At 34.8% G+C, this 19,376-nt stretch overlaps 1 protein-coding gene across 3 annotated transcripts; it reads left to right on the top strand.

Annotated features, from left to right (window-relative positions):
- Positions 1–8: 8 nt before the first annotated feature.
- Positions 9–9,612, top strand: LOC141653771 (protein argonaute 4B-like). 3 transcript variants are annotated; one of them, XM_074461616.1, is made up of 13 exons: positions 9–319; positions 776–859; positions 1,334–1,457; positions 1,882–2,047; positions 2,176–2,285; positions 2,547–2,646; positions 2,729–2,784; positions 2,965–3,075; positions 4,089–4,151; positions 4,418–4,640; positions 6,562–6,621; positions 6,769–6,866; positions 7,664–9,612. In XM_074461616.1, the coding sequence occupies exons 3-7, from the start codon at positions 1,368–1,370 to the stop codon at positions 2,761–2,763; spliced, it is 501 nt and encodes a 166-aa protein (XP_074317717.1). In that variant the 5' UTR covers positions 9–319; positions 776–859; positions 1,334–1,367; the 3' UTR covers positions 2,764–2,784; positions 2,965–3,075; positions 4,089–4,151; positions 4,418–4,640; positions 6,562–6,621; positions 6,769–6,866; positions 7,664–9,612. The 3 variants fall into 3 exon arrangements, with proteins under 3 accessions (XP_074317717.1, XP_074317716.1, XP_074317718.1); XM_074461615.1 differs by having other exon boundaries at positions 6,562–6,866; XM_074461617.1 differs by lacking the exon at positions 7,664–9,612 and having other exon boundaries at positions 6,769–7,655.
- The last annotated feature ends 9,764 nt before the right edge of the window (positions 9,613–19,376 follow it).

The following is a 19,376-nucleotide window of genomic DNA, read 5'->3' as shown; positions in this document are numbered from 1 at the left end:
CCCAAAGTATGACTACTGTTCCCAGAACAGTAACATTTTGCTTTTCTGACCATTTTGCCCTTCCTTTTCATTCTTATTCTTTTCTTGATTTCTCGCTGCTTCCCCATTCTTTGTTCTACACTGTGTGTCCATCTCTCTCTCACATGCGATCTTCTTTCTACAGTTGCAAATTGCAATCCAATCCCCATTAATCCACTTTTGCAAATCGCTCGCCATTTGCTTCTTACTTCCCTTTATCTCCCTCTCTTCTTCTCCATCTTCTTTTTCCTTTCGAGGATGGCGAACAAGATTTTAGCCGGCTGATTGGAACACGTACCAGGTAATTTTTGTTGATTTGTGTGATTTTCTTCTTTGTATCTGATATTGATTGTTAATTAAATTAAATAAGTTAGGATTTAGTGGGTTTAAATTGATGGCATGCAATAATTTGGGGTTTTTTTAAGGTTTAAATCGATTGCATGCAGTAATTTGGGGCTCTTAAGAGTAGCCTTTATTATTCCATTTTCAAATTCTGGGTTATTTTTGTGTTTTATTATGGGTTGTTATATATTTTTTATCAGGGGGTTAGTAAATGATTGCAAATTTGAGTTTTGCATTGAATGGGGACCATGGTGGCGGTAGCTCAGAGGAGGTGTGATAATTTTGATTTTATCACTGTAGTTGAGTACTAGAATGTGGCTTATCAAGAACTAGCAATAAGTTTATCGCTTAATTTGAAATCTATTGTTGTTGCAGATTCAGTTATTCAAAAACTGATGTGTGTTACATTACGTAGGTTGAGAGTGACATCCATTTTCGCGATGAGTTTGAAGAAGTTCCAATCTTTGAACGCGATTCAGTATCCTGCGGACTGAACATGGTATTTCTCTTTCACCTATGTGCTGTATTAGGCATCTTAAAACATATGAATACTGTTGCTTTAAAACCTGACTATTGACGTGTGCAACGATAGTACGGAGTATGTTCTTTACAGCTTACTCATGTTTAAACTTTGTGGCTAACTTGAGGATTCGTATTGGAGTCAATTCTTTTCCTAGGGTAGCATGCTCTCATGATCTTATTTAGCTGTTGTCCGATTCTATGATACCTTCCCATTTCAATTTTCAACAATGACACGAGGGAATGCAGTCGAGGAATACGAGGATCTGAAATATTTGATCGTCAGTGTGTGCAATTGAGAAACCGATATATTAGATAGTGAATTGGTGTGTCTAAATGACTGCAAAAGTTGACTATCTGTGCGAAACGAAACCTGGCTACTATTTTTTTGTTTTTAAATGAAAGTTTGAACTGATGATCTCTTATTTCCATTTGTCACCCATTGCTTATTTAGGAGCTTTGCTGCTGTTGGCGTGGATCATGGTGTAATGGGGATTGGTCCAGCTTTTGCAATTCCAGAAGTTGTAAAGTCTGCTGGTCTAAAGCTTGGCGATGACAACTTATTTGAGATAATTGAGGTATTGCATTAACAGGGTTCATTGTAATTTTCATTACACAAATTCTCATTATAGATGGGAGATATCTGTCTATAGTTATAGACGGGTCAAATATCCACCTATAGTGAGACTAATTATTTTCATGGTGGGCCCAAAAAATATTACCACTTTAAGCATATTTGACCCGTCTTTCACTTTAGACGGATATATCCGTCTATAGTGAGACTAATTATTTTCATTATTAAATTTTTGTGGATGTATGGAAAGACGATTATTGGAATATGTAATAGTTTCTGTCTACTTTGAGAAAATCCTTTTATATCTAACATTGAACAAGGAATCATACCTCATTTGTAGCTGGCCTATCATACGATTAGTTATGTGCTTGATTAATTTCAGACGCTTGCATTGATAGTTTACGATTTCTTTTTTTGTTGTCTTTTAGGATTATGAAGATCCATTTGATGTCTTTGAAGAAAATGGAGGAAACAGCCGTGCTCCTCCTCTTGTGAGAGTTGAGAATATGTTTGAAGAAGTACAATCGAAACTTCCTGGGGCTGCCAAATTTTTGCTGTGCCTTCTTCCTGAGAGGACAAACTGTGATCTTTATGGTATATATTTTGTTTCGTCACCATTTATATATTTTTGCAACTCATTTGCCAATATGCCTTTGACGGAATCATATGAGCCACTCACTCAGGTAATGTTATATCTTGCTAAGATAGTTTCTAATTTGTAGATCCCTGGAAGAAGAAGCTTGCAGATTTTGGAATTGTGACACAGTGCATTGCTCTTGTGAGGGTTAACGATCAGTACCTGACTAATGTGCTACTAAATATAAATGCCAAGGTAAGGCTGCAAAAGCTGGAGTCCTAGGAATGTTGACGAATGTTTTGGCCCTGCATATGCCAACTTTTACTTGTTTCATTTTAAGTTTGTTGTCCCTCCTTTGAGTGGGTTGTCAAACGACTCAAACAATGATGACGTTTACCGCTGTATCTTACATTATGGCGTTTTCTTCATAAATTAAATATGCTAAATTTTACATGGGTTCTCCACTTATTTGGTGATGTTATTGGTCAAAGATGAGCCTGTTGCCTTTGTTTACAGATTGAAACTGGAGATGATGAAGATGACGAGGATGAGGAAGGGCCTTTTGATTTATCAAAAACTAAAGAAATGAGGCTTGTTCCATCTGATCCTAATCAATGTACATTTTCTTCTGGAATGTATCTGTTTGATTCCTATTTAATTGCATGTTTATTGTCTGATTCTAACTGATCTGGTCTTAGGTCATGTTCAGAGTTGGGAAATCAGATCATTCTAATGTAACTGAATTGGGTTTATGGTATGTTATGTTGATAGGGTTTTACCTCAATAGTTTTTGGTTTTTGGGCTTGACTTAATTTTGGTGTAGTTTAATTACCCCACGTTGTTTATCTTTTGAATTTTACTGATGTTTAATTGTGTTTATTTATTTGGTATTGAGCTGATTACCAAGGCATTTTTTTTTTAAATGTGATTGCAGTTGTTCTCGAGGACGATGGAACCCGAGCTATAAAGTTCAGCTTCAACTTCATTTGAAGCTTCGTATGGAAATCAGGCTACCATTGTGAAAAAATACCATGTTTGCTTCGAGGTGAGCATGTTTCGAAAACCTGGTTTTCTATTGGTGAGTATGGTGTCTCTGTTTTATTCACGAGAGCCTTTTCCGTTTGAGATTGTATTTTATTTATTTGATGATTTAATGGTATTTTGGGGTTATATTGGTGCCTGTTTTAAGGGGCTAAGACCTGCTTTTGTTATGTTGGTTCAAAAGAGAGAAATAACTAGAGAAATTAAGATAACCTAACTTCTTCATTTAATAGGATAAAAGAACAAAGTACCTTGTGAATCCTTACCCGTTGTTCTGTTAGAACTCAAACACACACGAATTAAAAAGAGATGTGAATTGAAAAGCACCTTTAATTCATCTGAGGACATATTTGCTTGCTTTCCAACTCCTCTGTATTATTGAATATTTTAGGTGTTGAATTTCTTGTAATCCTTTCTTGCTGCTATTTTGCTTTTAGTTTTTGAGTGCTTGGGGTTTTTGGCACACCTGGTTTGTGGTCATATGCAGTTTGATTTTTTATATTGAACAACTTTAAATCAATATTTATTTCGCATAACAATGTTTCTTTTCACCCAGATTCATGTGGCGGTTTGTATGACTTGATCGTTTTTATCTTTTGCGGAATTCTACTCTTTCTGTCTACGGTGCTGAATTCACTATAGGGAGCTATCAGTTACTAATATGTTCAACCCTAGCTATTCCAACATTATATTTTCCTTTCTGATAGGGAAACTTTGGCCTGAAACCCCAACTATTTGAACATTAGATTTTCCTTTTTTGAGTCGGTTGTGCATTTCTACAACGTTGGCTTAAGATTTTCTCTTTTTTTTTCGATAGTTTGGTAGGTACATTCAAAGTCTGTCCGATCATTTTTAAAATCCCTTTTTTTCTTCACTGATTTTCGTCTTCAGTTTATCTTCTGGGTGCTTAATTTCTGAAAACCTGAGTTTTCGTCTAATGTTTTAACGCTTTCATTGATTAGTGTTTAGTTTGGGCTTATTCCGCAATCACTTTACTGTTGGTTTCATCTATTGCAGGTTTGGGGGAGATGTTTCTAGCCAATTTATTTACTAAATTCAATCTGATATATAGGCTTTGAGGTAAGTTCAAAATTTGCCAGCTAAATCAGCAGTAGATTGTATATATTAATTTACGATTACTATCTTGAAAAATGGTCTTAGTTGATTTGAATGTGAAATTAATACATAGCAGAACTCTACCCATTAACATGCTAATAGCTAAATTGACTACCACATTCTTAAAAATATGGGCTGCTGCTGGTCTCCCATTTGAAAATATCTGATCAATTTATTTATCGACAACTTACCAACTGTGCAGTTCTTATGAGATGTTTTTGATATTGTAGACCTGCATCGTGTGGGAGCTTCGATTCATAGGATGGGAACTGATGTTCATTGCCGCTTTTCCCCAAGCACCGAGAATGGTTACACAGTGATAATCCAAAAGGTTGCCAAAATGGCAGCTAATGACGATTTTGTGATATCTGTAAGCTTTGAGGTCAATGACTTGGGAAAGATAGTACTCACAGTTGACAACCCAACTTTCAAAAGGAAGAGGTTCATCTATAGGTATAAGATACTTCTTTTGTCTGATTGATAAGTAACTACAATTGTGCAATTTTGATATAGCCACTGAGAAGCAATATACTTCTCTTTGCTATGAGCTTATTTTTGGATGCAAGTTGTTCCGTTCAAAAGTTTTATCGGACCGTTGTGTTTCGCTTGAGGGTGAAATGTCAGATGAGTGGATCCAATGAGAATTACCTGTATAGGGTGTTTGTTGAGTGTAAAAAATGGCCATCTTTGTTATACGTGGCCTCAGTACGCTCTGTGTACTTCATATGTTTTTATCGAACCGTTGTGTTTGTGTCAACAAGTTGATAGGGTTGAGTCGTAGGTTGAACTTACAATTTAATAAAATACCTCCCTAATATCTATAGTATGTATGGACTATGAAACCCATTGTGTTAAAGTTGTTGTTGTCTATTAACTTACAGAAATATCTCAATAACCCATTCTATGCTTTTGCTACCAACAATACAATATGGTTACCTCTCTAAGCGTGTGAGGGTCATGAGACTCACAAAAGAAGCAGGTTAGAAAATTTATTTTGATTTGCTTTTTGGTGGGTTTCTAGAAATTAGTTGTTTTATTGGTAGTGCTTATGAATGGTAATTAGGCATAATTCGGATACTCAGATTGAGTTTGTAATTGTTGATGGTATTTTTCACTCGGTAACTGTAGTAATTTGATTTTTGTAGTATTGAGATTGTGTTGTTCGGCTGTTACTATTAGATTTTTGAAGCTAGAGTTAAGTACTAATTGGGGCCGAAACTGGTAACTGTGAATTCATAGGCATTTGTTAATGGAGGGAGGTATGACAAGTATCTAATACACCTTGTTTGAAATAGGTGATGACTAAAACAAAGTTATCGAGCAGGTGGGCTTGCTGTTAGGTTTGATTCGGTTTATGTCTGACAAAAAATGTAAGTGACAAATAATTAGGTAAGGTGAAGTTTCTGCTATCACCCCTACCGTGAGAGTGTGACAACAAAGGACTATTTCCAGGTTATCTACATCTTTTATTCAATGCTGATAACAGGGGATCCATGACTTTGTTACGCTGCAACATCCTATTAACATAATCAGTTTACAAGATTTACAAAAATAGTCCAAAAGTATTAGTGTAGAAACCTTGGATCAAGATTAATTTGTTAGTGATGAGGATGATGACGGTTATCATAAATAGGCCTATTTAAGTTAAAGTTCAAGATGGCCTACCCTAGATGATAAACGAAAATGAGTTAGCTTAAACAACTTATTAAAAGACAACCCAAACTGACGCATTTTAGAAATCTCAAAAGGTGCGCAACTTTGTTTTATTTGCAAATATTGTAGTAATTTAGTATTTTGCTGATCTTATCAGAAAATATTACTCCCTCCACACCAACGATTTATTTTCTTTTCCCTGATAAAGAGATTGTAAACAGATGGTTGGGAGAGTCGGAGACTGGGAGTAGGCGATATATTACCCATAAAAGCTAAACACTAAGTTGTCTAATTGAAAGAGACTACATATTAAAGTTAAGAAGATGAAATAAACCCCTAACTTGGATCTGTAGTGTTGGACAATGAGATACGAGTTATAATAGGGATAAGCTCCTTCATCTCAGAGAGGTAATTGTTAATAATTACTTTAAATTCCAATCGATAGTTATTCAAACTCCAGTTAGAATAGAGGATTGTTCAAGAGGCAATGGAGAGGATGTGGAAAGGGAAGGAAGGAGAGGGGATGAGAAGGAGGCCGGAGAGGATGTTGTCAGTGCTTAAAAAATAGGCAGGATTGCATCCTTTGGCTTGTCTGACGATCTTTTCCTCTCCATTATAGCCTGCAAACTCCTTGCATAATGTTGAGATTATTGAGTAACTTCCTTTTAATATGTTGAATTACTGTTTTGCTGATTCTGTCTCTCCCTCGCGTCTGCTTCAGTTATCCAACTCTGCGTTGTTCACATTTTTGGGAAAACATAAACGGGGATGAAGTGCCAAGGTATTACGTCGGGTTTCCCAGTTATTACTCATTTGTTAGAAACTGTCAGGAACTTATTTTTAATTACTTGTTTGGCATTGGAAACATGTTTCAGCCATCAGGGGGAGTTGCACTTTTTAATTCCTTGTTTGGCATTGGAAATTTCAGGATGCTAGGGAGGGTGTCTTGTTCGTTGATTTTCCCCAGTACTTCAGCTGCAGCTCAATAGATTTGAATATTATTTCATTTGTGACACTATGGTAAAGGTTGGTCATAATAAACTTTCATATATGGTATAAAACATATTTTGATTAGATGTATACTGTCCTATCTAAGTGTTTGCTATCCGTTCTCTCATTTTTTTGGCTTTTCATTCCGATTGCATTTATTTTTCATGTATTTCTTATTGCTAATTATCGATTAATTGGTGAATATTTTTGGCATGAATATGAGTCACACGTGTGTTTTACGACAATTTGTAGATCAATGATTGCCATGAGTTTCCTCTTGAACTTGATCTCGATCGTGAAAATGGCAAATATTTATCTCATGATGCTGATAGAAGTGTATGCAACTTGTATACTCTCTTTCTATGACATCTTGGATAATTTGAATGCCATGAATCTTTTCGGTATTCTAATATATTATATCAATCCGATGTCTTGAAAATGGCCGGTATGAATGGTTGGATGTTCTGATTGTTACTCTTTGAGCCTTTGACCCTATTGTGGGTCAACGTAATTTACATTGTGTATGATGCGATGTCTTCCCACCAGGAAGGTGAGTTGTTTTCAGTTGAGACAAGTAGATTGAAATGTTCTTGTTGCGGTTTATCTACCTCTACTTTTGATAGCGTTGTACTGCTATGAATGTCTCTCGACTCAATACAAAATCTATATCTCCATTGTTGACTGACTAGCCCTGATGCTTAAATGGTTTCAGTTAGAGGGAGTTTGTTGTTACATTGTGCGGGAATTGTATGTTTTTCCTTTTGATAGCGTTGTAGTGCTATTTGTGCACATTCCCAGCAGGGCTTGTTTCAGTTGTAAGGATATTTTTGCAGGGCTGCATTTACTTGGTCTATCCGTTCGGGCTCATCCAGTTAGAATTTACTGGCAAAACCCTTACAACAGAAAAGAGATTGTATGTCTTGATCAAAGTGATGCTTTTCATATACTTTTCTTTGTGTTTTTCTTATGTACTCTATACATGAAAGACTGAAACTATGATGTTATTGACTTGAATTGCGGCCAGACTTTATCTTAGTGTTTAGAATGGAATACAGACCTAGGCCCAATAGGCCCCTTTTACATTTTGGTTGCTGATTAGTTGGAACGCCAAACAATACTTAAGGATGCTATCTTTTCTGTAAGTTTTATGCCCTTCATTATTTCTTGTTTTTTTTTTCCTTAATAGTTATTATATCGTCCATCATATAAGCATGCCTCTGCTATATATATCTCAAATAAACGTTTGGTTATTACCGCTCCATACTTTATACACCTTATCGGAAAGTATGATCGTGTTATGTGGATTGGAAAGTTTGGAGCGGTACCTCCACATATGCAATACCTTCAGTAAGTGTGGAGCAGTCTTCGACTCTGATGTTTACTTCAGTTTCCTCGGTCATTAGAGGCATTGTCTTCCCCATATATGTGTAAATAAGAAAGTAAGACCGAGTTTCTCCATACATGGAAAGGTTCAAAAGAGAGTGAGTGAGTGTGCTAGAATTTGCAAAGTAGTTAGACGAGAGCAATTTAACTGTTTGGCATGCTTTTTATGTTACTTTGCTATTTGTCCAAAAATATGAAATGCTTTTTTGTAGAATTTACCTTGCATATCTTTTATTCTATCATTTTATGGTAAATGTCTCTCACACTCTCTTGGTGATAGCTATATATTCATTTCAGTCATGCATTATTCCCAGCCTCCCAGGTGACCAAGCTATTAATTCGCTTCTTTGGAACCTCTGTTTTGTTGGGACATAATATGTATAAAAAGTAGCATACAGACTTGTACTCCCTCCTCCGTCCCGGTCAATTGTTGTCCTTTGGTTTTGGCACAAAGACCGAGAAAAGAGGAGGTCAATTACTAAATGACAAGTGGACCAAATTGAGTGTGAAGGATCAAATTGCTCATCAAGTTCATTCTTAAAATAGAAAGGACAACAATTGAGCGAGACAGAGGGAGTAGTATAATTAGTCCGATATAATTGGTCTAATAGAGACAATTTCTCATGAAAAGGGTTCTCAGATGATGTAACTATACTTTTGTCTTTGTAGCATCACTTACGTGTAACTTCTCATTTTACGGAGTATTTTCTTATATCTTGTTAATAACTTGTGCTAATCCTCTTATACTGTGTCTAGATTGTTATCATTTAATTATACAAAGAGTTAGTACATTTTAAATAATCTTTCTGGAATTTACACATCGTAGACAAACTTTTGATTAGGTTAAGTATGGGATAGAATTCAAGGTCTCTTAATAATAGCATGATTGCAGTTATAGAATTAAATGGTGTTTACATTATTCAAAAAAATACGATGCATATTGGAAAATTTTGCTCACTTTAGTGTTTAGGTACTTTTTGCCAACTTAATTGTCAAATTGGCAAGTATGAACTATGACTAAACTTTGATTATGTTTTAGGATGTGGGTAGATTACTGGATATTGAATGCAGACATGCATCAGATGTAGATGTTGAATGCGTTTCCGCTAATTTCAATGACGCCTTCCATGCGGTTTATTAAGATCTTTTTGCAAGGCGTGTCATTGTGGCATAAGACCAAATTTTACTAAGTGTGTTACGTATTCGTTCACATAGTCGTTTCGCGTTGTAATCTCGGTCTTTCAAGTCTGTTAAAAAATAAAAAAATGTTTCCTATGCCTTTGTGGAATTGTCATTCTACCTTTTATTTTATGAGTGTCGTGCTATAATTATCTTGCTTTTGAATAGCCCCTTGTGCAATATATGCACCTTTTTGCTTATGAAATGCAATGAATGCTTAAGTGACTTTTCAAATTGTTTATAAGCGACGTAATGAGCATATCACACGCTTACAAATTCACTACCTTTGTGTGACCGTTTCTCTATACACAGCTGACTTCCGCTTAGAATTCCACCAAATTGGGGCACCGCGCCCGATAGGGCGCGGTGCAACAACTAGTGTTAATTAAAATTTCTCAAACAAAAGTGAGTATTTCATATCACCAAATACTTCCTACTTAATTTAAGGAATACTTTTTCTTTGAGTAATTTAGGTTTAAAAAATTACTCTAATACCTATCTTATACGAAGTATAATGTGCTAAAAGAAAAAGGTTATAAAAGAATAAAAGTGCAAAATTTGCTTTCACCCTGAATCTAACACAACATCTATTGCTAATAGAGTTGATGTTTTATCCGCTGGACCATGTTACACTATTGATGCAATAACATGTAGCTATAGTATATATATATTCACAAAATCTAACCTAAGAATTTTGGGCCCTAGTGCAACCACACACATGCCTCCTGCTTAATCCTAAGCTAGACTAAATAACCCTTCTTATATGGTAACCCTTAGACCATGCCCAAACAAGGTCAATTGATAGGTCATGACTTTGCTTGGTCATGCTAATGACATAATTAAGCAAGTATAATTGATGATCTTTGATGGTTAATTTGTGACCTTTTGCATCAAAAGGTCAATTTGTGACCATTGTTGAGCAAATTGACCACCTTGGTGACCTTCTAGGTGGACACTTTTTATTGATTGGACAATAAAAAAATAATAAATAAAAGTATATAATATGATAGTGGGGTATGATTGGGAATGTTGTGAAGTGGAAAATGATTGGGTTAATGACCTAGGTCGCGATCTTCTGCTTTGGAGGGTGAAAATAGGTCAAGGTTAATAAGGTGAGATTAAGAGTAAAATCGGGTCGTGACCTAGTTAGCGTGACCACTGCTTGGGGATGGCCTAAGACTAATTGCTAGGTCATGACCTTACTTGGTCACACTAATCACTAATTAACCAAAAAATTATGGTGACCTTTGGAAAGAGGAGGTCAATTTGTGACCTTAGGAGGTCAATTTGTGACCTTTGGTGGAGTAAATTGACCCAACTCATGACCTATAGGTGGTGATATGTGATTGGTTGACACTTGACAATATTAATAATTAATAAAAAAATATATATATATATATATATGAAAATGTGATATAATATAATGTGAAGAGATGTAATTGGTTGGAAAGTAAAAAATGATTGGGTTGATGACCTAGGTCGTGACCTTCTGCTTGGGAGGGTAAAAGTAGGTCAAGATAAATAAAGTGGGATTAAGAGTAAAACCGGGTCGCGACCTAATTAGCGCGACCTCTGCTTGGGGATGGTCTTATGAAATCCTCACAAGGGCTTGCACATAAAAGCAATAATAACAATCCCAAATGAAAGAAGCTAATATTAGGCTCTGTTCTTTCTGGCTTATTTTCAGCCCATTTTAGTTCAGCGTTATTCAGTTCAGTTCAGCTCAGCTCAGTTTTATTCAGTTCAGCTCAGCTCAGTTCACCTCAGCTCTATTCAGTTCAGTTCAACCCAGCTCCATTCAGTTCAGCTCAGTTCAGCTCAGCTCCACTAAATTCAACCCATTTCAATTTTTGAAGTCTTAAACTTAATAGTTTTATTAATATTATTAATATTATTATTTATTATTATTATTATTATTATTATTATTATTATTATTATCATTAATTTATTATTAATTAATCATCCTCATTATTGTTATTATTATGAATATTATGGTTATTAAAATCAATAATATTTATATTAATATAATTAATACTATTACTAATATTATTATTAATACCGTTGTTAATTTTAATATTACTATTATTAATACCTAATTGTTTTTTCATATACGAACTTTACTTTTTCACATATACTTTTTCATAAACTTCGATTTTGTACCCTTTTCACCTAAAACTAAACCAAATGAACTCTTAAATCAATATTTTTTCCTAAAACTTAATTTCACTGCTCAAATGACTTAAAACTTACAAGATGGATTCTTATTTACCAAATAATAAATTAATTTACTTTTTTTTATCAATTATTAATATTATTTGTTGAGTTTTAATTAATCAATCAAATTTTTTTTTTTTTTGCAAGAAGGGTAGTTCTCATATATTCCAAAAAAAGGATTACATGAGTTTCTTACAAAGAAATAACCTCTATACAATGACAACATCTAAAGCTCCCCTATCTATACAAGTATACCTATATATCCTCCTAATCTACAAAAACTTGTCGCTCATTTAGAGCTGCCACAACATCTGTGTATATAGCATCATTTACAGTATTTAGGACCCAAGTGCTGACTAGAAAGTGGATCTCCTTTACAAGTTGATTGACAGATCTTTCTTTCCCTTCAAAAATGCGCAAGTTTCTTTCAGTCCAGAGAGAAGAAACTAAGGTTCCCATACTACAACTGACCCACTTGTGCTTCCAGTGCTTCTTTTTGCATCTGCTGTTTGCCCACAGGAGAAGGGACACCAGATCAGTGCAGGGAGTATTGATGTTCATCCAGTACTTGAGGGAAGATAGGACAGCAGAGGAGTAATCACAACTGAAAAACAGATGGGAGCCACATTCAGAAGCATGCTTACATAAGCTGCATCTATTTACCAGCATTAATCCCCTTCTCATTAACTGGTCAACAGTAGGTAACTTCTTCTGAACTGCCAACATTAGAGTTACTCTATGGCGAGGAAGCATTTTGCCTCTGGAGATGGCTTTGTAAACTGGCTGGATAGGAGAAGTCTCTCGCAGAATAGCATAGGCTTTCCTCAGGGAGAAGTTGTGATTGACAGTACATTGCTCTAAAGCTTCCTTAGCAGCCTGCACATTGCCAAACTTAGAGACACAATCATTCCTGATTTGCAGGATTCCTCTGATGCAATCTGAATGATACTCTTTAGCATCAAGAGTCCAGATATTGCAATGGTTTGTTACGTAATTACTGGTCCAAAGATTCCAAATTGCCCCACTGCCATGGTCAAGGCACCAGAGCCATTTGAGCATAATAGCCTGGTTCCATTTGCCAATGTCTTTAATCTGAAAGCCACCTTCTTCCCAGGGGAGGCAAATGCTTTGCCAGCTTTTAAAAATGATCCTCTTAGTATCATCAGTCGTGCCCCAAAATAATTGCCTGCTAAGCTTGGTAATACTGTTAATGACTTGCTTGGGCAGAAGAAGGCCAGTACACCAAAAATTGCAGAGGCCAAACACTGCAGAGTTAATAATTTGTATCCTACCAGCATAAGAGAGGTGCTTAGTAGAATACTTGCCTGCTAACAGTTGAATTTTAAGCAAAAGACCATCATACATTTCCGCAGTGAGCCTAGAAGAGTGAATTGGAAGCCCTAAATATCTGAAGGGAAAGCTCCCTTCCTGGATGCCAACAATGCCAAGGATTTGAGTTTTAACACTATTAGACACACCTCCTATGTAGGCTTCAGTCTTCTCCAGGTTTGCATTGAGGCCAGACCAATGAGAGAAGGAAGCCAGGATATTTACAACATGCTGAACAGAAGGTAAGTCTCCTCTAGTGAAGACCATAAGATCATCAGCAAAAACCAAGTGCGTGAGTCCAATTCTAGAGCATTTTGGGTGATAAGAGACATTAGGCTCTAAGCACATTCTCCTTAAGCTCCTAGATAGAACTTCCATGCTCAGAACAAAAAGAAAAGGAGAAAGTGGATCTCCTTGCCTGACTCCACTTTGACCTTTAAAGAAACCATGATGGTCACCATTAATTTTTAAAGTGAACCAAGATCCAGTGATGCAGCCCATGACCCATTTGACAAACAGAGGAGGAAAGTGAAGGTCAGTAAGCATATTCTAATCAATCAAATTTTATTTATTTGTTAAAGATAAAATTAGGGTCTGTCAATTTTTATTTATCTAATTAATTAAATTAGGATTGTTGGTGTTTTGTGGTGGCTACCTAATCAGTCAAATTAGGATGATACACGGCTATACTTTGAAAAATAATCTAGCAAATCGGTGCTCCATTATTTCACCAAATTAGATTGATGGTGAACTGTGGTTCATGGTGGCTACCTAATTAATCACTCAAATTAGTATAATTACTAGTATTAATATTTCACGACGACAACAACAACAACAACAACAACAACAACAACAACAACAACAACAACAACAACAACAACAACAACAACAACAACAATTCATTTCAAACAAACAACAACAACAACAACAACTCACTCAAATTTCATTCGATTCAAATCTATAAAGCCAGAAAGAACAGTTTGTTGGAATATGTGTCCTCCGACAATAATGCGATCACAACTGTTGATCATTATGATCACATGTTTAAGTCTCATTTTTTAAAGAATACAATTGGGAAGTATTTTTACCGTCAACTGGTCAACATATATCGGTAATGATTGGCTGACTAGAGTTTGACATTACTGTCGTGCGACGGTGGTGATCAGTTGACCCCCTAGGTTATACCTATAGGGCAACACTCTTAATTGATCAATTAATTGATCGTATAACGTTACGAGTCAATTAATTTAATTAAAATTGACGGATAATTTTGTAAGTAATATTTACGTATCTCATTGAAATTGATTAAAATGAGATACGGTCTGAGTAATCGAATTGTATCATTACTCAGATGAAATTATTGTTTAAGGAAACAATTAAATTTGAATGAATTATTATAAATACAAATTGTTGTGATTTATAATTGGTAAATTATTTTGGTACAAGTAATTATGAATTACTAAGTCGATTTTTGTATATGACGTATTTTTATTAATACGTTGATTTTTAATATTTGTTAAAAATACATAACAAATTTATGTAACATATGACATGTGACATATTGACAATTGACAAAAATAAAATGGATTCCATGTTATCCATATGTGCCGAAAAGATGAGGAAGATTAGAAAAATATTAAGTTATTTTATTAGTGGTAAACAACATGATTACCTACTAAACTAGCCTTGCATACCTATTTCTCATTGTGAAGAACAACTAGGGCATGCATTGGCTCCTTCCCATGCTCTCTTCCAACCGGTTTTTGGGAAGAAAACCCTTGTGGTTTTTCTTATTTTTTTACCTAATATTCACTAAGATAGAGACTAGTGATATTCATTCATTCATCTCACAAAAATAAGAGTTTTTAAGAAAGAGAAAATTTCCTCTATAATTCCTCTCTCTCAACCGGTTTTGGGAGAGATACCAAATAATTTTGGGTCAATTTTTCTTATAAAATTAATATTATCTAGTATACATTATATTAATTTTAATTAAGAGTAAGCTTTGGGTATAAATCCTTGGGAGAGATCCTACACTTGGGTCTTTGTTCATCCAAAAGGAAAGCTCAAGAACAAAAGAGAAGGAGATCTCTTTTGTGCCCATATGAACCGAAATTCCAATGTAAGGATGAATGTTTCTTCTTTATTTTGTTAAATTGTTTGCATGCATAAGATCATTTGTTAATTTTATGACAAATTAAAATGGAACATATATGAATATGTTAGTATATAGATCTACTTTTCCTTCAATCGGTATCATGAGCCATGGTTGTTTGCATGCAAATCGGTTAAAAGTTTTTCCGAGTTATAAAGATTAACATATAAAACTTGTATAATTTGTGTTATTATGATATATCACGAAATTAATTCATGCATGTTAAAATTTCTGGTCCTAAAATGTTTTTAGGATATTTAGGTTATTTTACGGATTTTTATTGTTCATATTATACAATAATGGCATTAAAATATGATTTTATGAGTAAAAATGTCATTTTCGGACTAAAATTAGCTATACTTCGTATTTTCCAGTGATTTTTGGATATGTTGTCACATAAATATTTTGAGATAACCTGTAAATTTTCATAATTTTTGGACTTCTTATGCTCGAAAAATGGATTTTTCATTATTGAATTCGGATTTAGGTGAAAAATAGGTTAATATGAGATAAATTTCGAATCTGGTCATAGAAATTTAGTATGTTGTCACATGCAATTTTACAAGATGTGTGTAAAATAATAGGCTATAGTGAAGTCTTTTTGCATGATTTATGGATTTTTGAATAAAAATAGCATGAATAGTGACTTTATTAGTGAAATATTAATATAACATACTCTATGACTAAAGAAAAACATCATATGTTGCTTTTTATTATCTTTTTCAGATCTAAAATTGAAAAGTTGATGAATATAATTTTTCACATGTTTTTATGATTATTTTAGTTAAAACCGATAAACCGCAACATTGTTTTTCCGGAAAAATTCGAAATTTATAACCTAAGTTTTTGAACATTATGAGTGTCATGGTATTTTTCCAGAATGTTCATGAGTTTAAATTTCAAATTTTGAATTTATTTGAAATTTTTGTGATTTATTTGAAGTTTATAGCTTATTTTTATAATTTTAAGTCCATTAATGAACAAATTTTATAAATATGAGTTAATTATGGTCAAATAATTAGTGAAGACTAAATTTTGAGTCCTAAGAGGTTAGGGTAATTAAGTTATGCATAAATATGAATTTATGTAATTTTTGTGATTGTAAAATGTTGTAATCACGCAAATCCGTAAAAACCGAGTAATATACGATATTGGCTAATTAAAGGCGATTTAGCATAAAATTGGGCATGTTCATACATATTATAATGCTGCATTTTCTTTATGATTGTCATAATTTTAATTTATGTAATTTTTGAATTATGTAATTTTTACTTAGTATGGCCTTAGTTTTAATTGGCATTTCCCGAAATGTATGGGAATATCGATTCGGTTGTAATTTTATTGTGATCTCGTATCACCGTTTTGTAATTTAATAGATTTATTTTATTTTAGTTACAAATGTATAGTAGGAAATTATGTAATTTGCTATGTAATTTAATTTATCTCGGAGTTCCCAAAGACGGATTTCTTCAAGATGGCGATACATAAAGACGGTGTTACCTCGAGATGCGTGACACAACCGAAGTTCAAGGGACCAATGGATTTGGTTTCCGAATATGTAATAGTTAAATAGTTTTTCTATTTAGGAAGGCCATACTAGGATTTTTTTTTTTTTTTTTTTTTTTATGTTTTGCATTTTATTTATATGTCACATGCATCGCTAAATCGCCATAACTAAAACATGCATCTTCATCTTATCGAGTTTATCGACCGTGTCAATTACAATTATCGTAGTTCACCGCTTTAGTTCACTTAAAACGTGATAGATAATAAATTGACATGACCTCTCGCTAATACAATTAATTGAGACATAGCCTTACCAAAGAGTAGAAATCATGAAAACCTATTTCGCGAGGGAGTGCACTCGGCCACACCGGGGTACAAACCTTGTTACGTAGGGGAAATGGGTGATAAATGTCTATCCACCGAATTCATGTTGATGAGGGATGAATCGGCCACACCGTGCCCAAGTTAATGTGGGTTTGGATCATGGACACATTTATTCGAAATTTGGATTGAACTCAACAAAAGTTTTTGATAAGGGATGTATCGGCCACACCGTACCCTTGTCGGATGTGTTTTGGGCTAAAGATAATTGTTAATGTAATATTATCGACCAAGAGTTCTAAAAGTAGAATCGATTAAACGTTAATCCACCAAGTTATATTGATAAAGGATGTATCGGCCCCACCGTGCCTAAGTCGATATGAATTTGGGTCTTGGAATTATTTATAATAGTTGGGTAGAGGTCACTATATAAATGTTCATATCTTGTTTAATTTGTTTACAAGTATGATTTAAAAGACAAATGTTAATATTTCCTTTCCTCCATATTTGTAGTTCATTACAATGAATCCATCAAACGCTATCGCACCGATAACTATTGAGTCTTACCACAATGTTTTTGACGACGTTTGCTCCAACAATGATTTCGACACTACTAGAGAACTTCATTTTGGGATAGGTTCGGATGGAAACCTTAACTTCATCACTTCTTCTAAACCACCTACTACTACTAGACCTCGTGTGAGCTCGTCTCAGGAAGACTACCTCATACAATCTATAGGGTCTTTGTCTCTGGAAGATAAAGATGCCAAAACTAGTGGGAGCTCAAGCAATCAAGTTCTTGCTTCAAAGGACAAAAAGTTCAAGAAGAAGGGAAAGAAAATCAAAAACTTCAAGCAAGTTAATGATGAGTGCCATTATTGCTATGGCATGGGACATTGGCTTAGGAATTGTCCCGTATATTTGCGAAATATAAGGGAAGGAATCATCACTCCAAAAGGTAAAATTCCTAAGGAAATTTATGTTATTGATATAAATTTTACTTCCACTACGACATGGGTACTAGATACCGGTTGTGGTTCTCACCTTTGTAATCATTTACAGGGTTTAAGAGACGTGAAGAGGCTTAGCAAGGGAGATGTGGATCTACGCCTTGGAAATGGAGCTCGAGTAGCGGCCGAATCCAAAGGAACTTATGTTTTAGCTTTGCCTAATGGATTTGAGTTGTATTTACATAATTGTTTTTATGTGCCTACACTCTCTAAAAACATTATTTCAATCGCTATGCTAGACATAGACGGTTTTTGTTTTGTCATTAAGAACAATCGTTGTACTATTTCTAGGAATAACTTGGTTATAGGCCAAGCTTCCTCTATCAATGGCATTTACATATTAGAGACCTCAAATCCAACTAATGATATCTATAACATTCAATAAAAGAAACTCAAATCAAGTGACCCAAGTGAAGCGTTCATTTTGCATTGTCGATTAGGTCACATAAACAAGAATCGCATCAAAAGATTAATTTCGACTAATGTGATTACACCATTTGATTATCAATCATATGGTACATGCGAATATTGCCTACTTGGCAAAATGACTCGTAATCCATTTAGTGGTAAAGGGACGCGAGCTAATGAACTATTGGGACTCATACACACCGATGTATGTGGACCAATGAGTATCACCGCTCGTGGTAATTATGACTACTTTATTACCTTCACCGATGACTTAAGTAGATATGGGTATATCTATTTGATGAAGTACAAAAGTGAAGCGTTTGACAAATTCAAAGAATTTCAAAACGAAGTAGAGAACCAATTGAACAAAAGGATTAAGGCACTACGATCCGATCGTGGTGGAGAGTATCTTAGCCTTGAATTTGATTCACACTTGAAAGAACGTGGTATTATATCACAACTTACTCCACCCGGAACACCACAACTTAATGGTGTTGCCGAAAGGAGAAATCGAACCCTACTTGATATGGTTCGATCCATGATGAGTCAAACCGAGTTACCGAACTCGTTTTGGGGATTTGCGATTCAAACCGCAATTAGATCTTTGAACAATAGTCCCACTAAATCCACCGAGAAAACTCCATGTGAGATGTGGACGGGAAGGGTTCCAAACATATCCTATATGAAGATTTGGGGATGTGATGCTTACGTCAAGTCTAAGAACGACAACAAGCTTGCCCCAAGATCCGAAAAGTGCATCTTTGTAGGTTACCCCTTAACCTCACGAGGTTACTACTTCTATAAACTTCAAGATAACAAAGTCTTTGTGTCTTGCGAGGTTGTCTTCTTAGAAAGAGAATTTATTTCTAAGAGACAGAGTGGGAGAAATTTTGAACTTGATGAAGTTCAAGAGCCACAAACCGAGATAGAGACGCAAGAAGAAGTTCCTTCGTCGTCTAATACGGTTGTTCCTCCTCCTCTTAGAAGAACGGGCCGAGTTATTCGCCATCCCGATCGATATGTGGGACTTATCGAAGAATA

Source organism: Silene latifolia, chromosome 4 (genome assembly GCF_048544455.1).
Source record: "Silene latifolia isolate original U9 population chromosome 4, ASM4854445v1, whole genome shotgun sequence".
NCBI classification, from domain to species: Eukaryota; Viridiplantae; Streptophyta; class Magnoliopsida; order Caryophyllales; family Caryophyllaceae; genus Silene; species Silene latifolia.
The sequence above is the reverse complement of the archived record's forward strand: the minus strand, read 5'-3'. Positions and strand labels throughout refer to the sequence as shown.

Bases quoted from the DNA above. Each gene is read 5' to 3' on its own strand.
- LOC141653771 (XM_074461616.1), top strand. From the start codon at position 1,368: ATGGGGATTGGTCCAGCTTTTGCAATTCCAGAAGTTGTAAAGTCTGCT. The intron at 2,048-2,175 runs GTATATATTTTG...TCTAATTTGTAG, and splicing joins GACAAACTGTGATCTTTATG to ATCCCTGGAAGAAGAAGCTT. The intron at 2,286-2,546 runs GTAAGGCTGCAA...CTTTGTTTACAG, and splicing joins TACTAAATATAAATGCCAAG to ATTGAAACTGGAGATGATGA.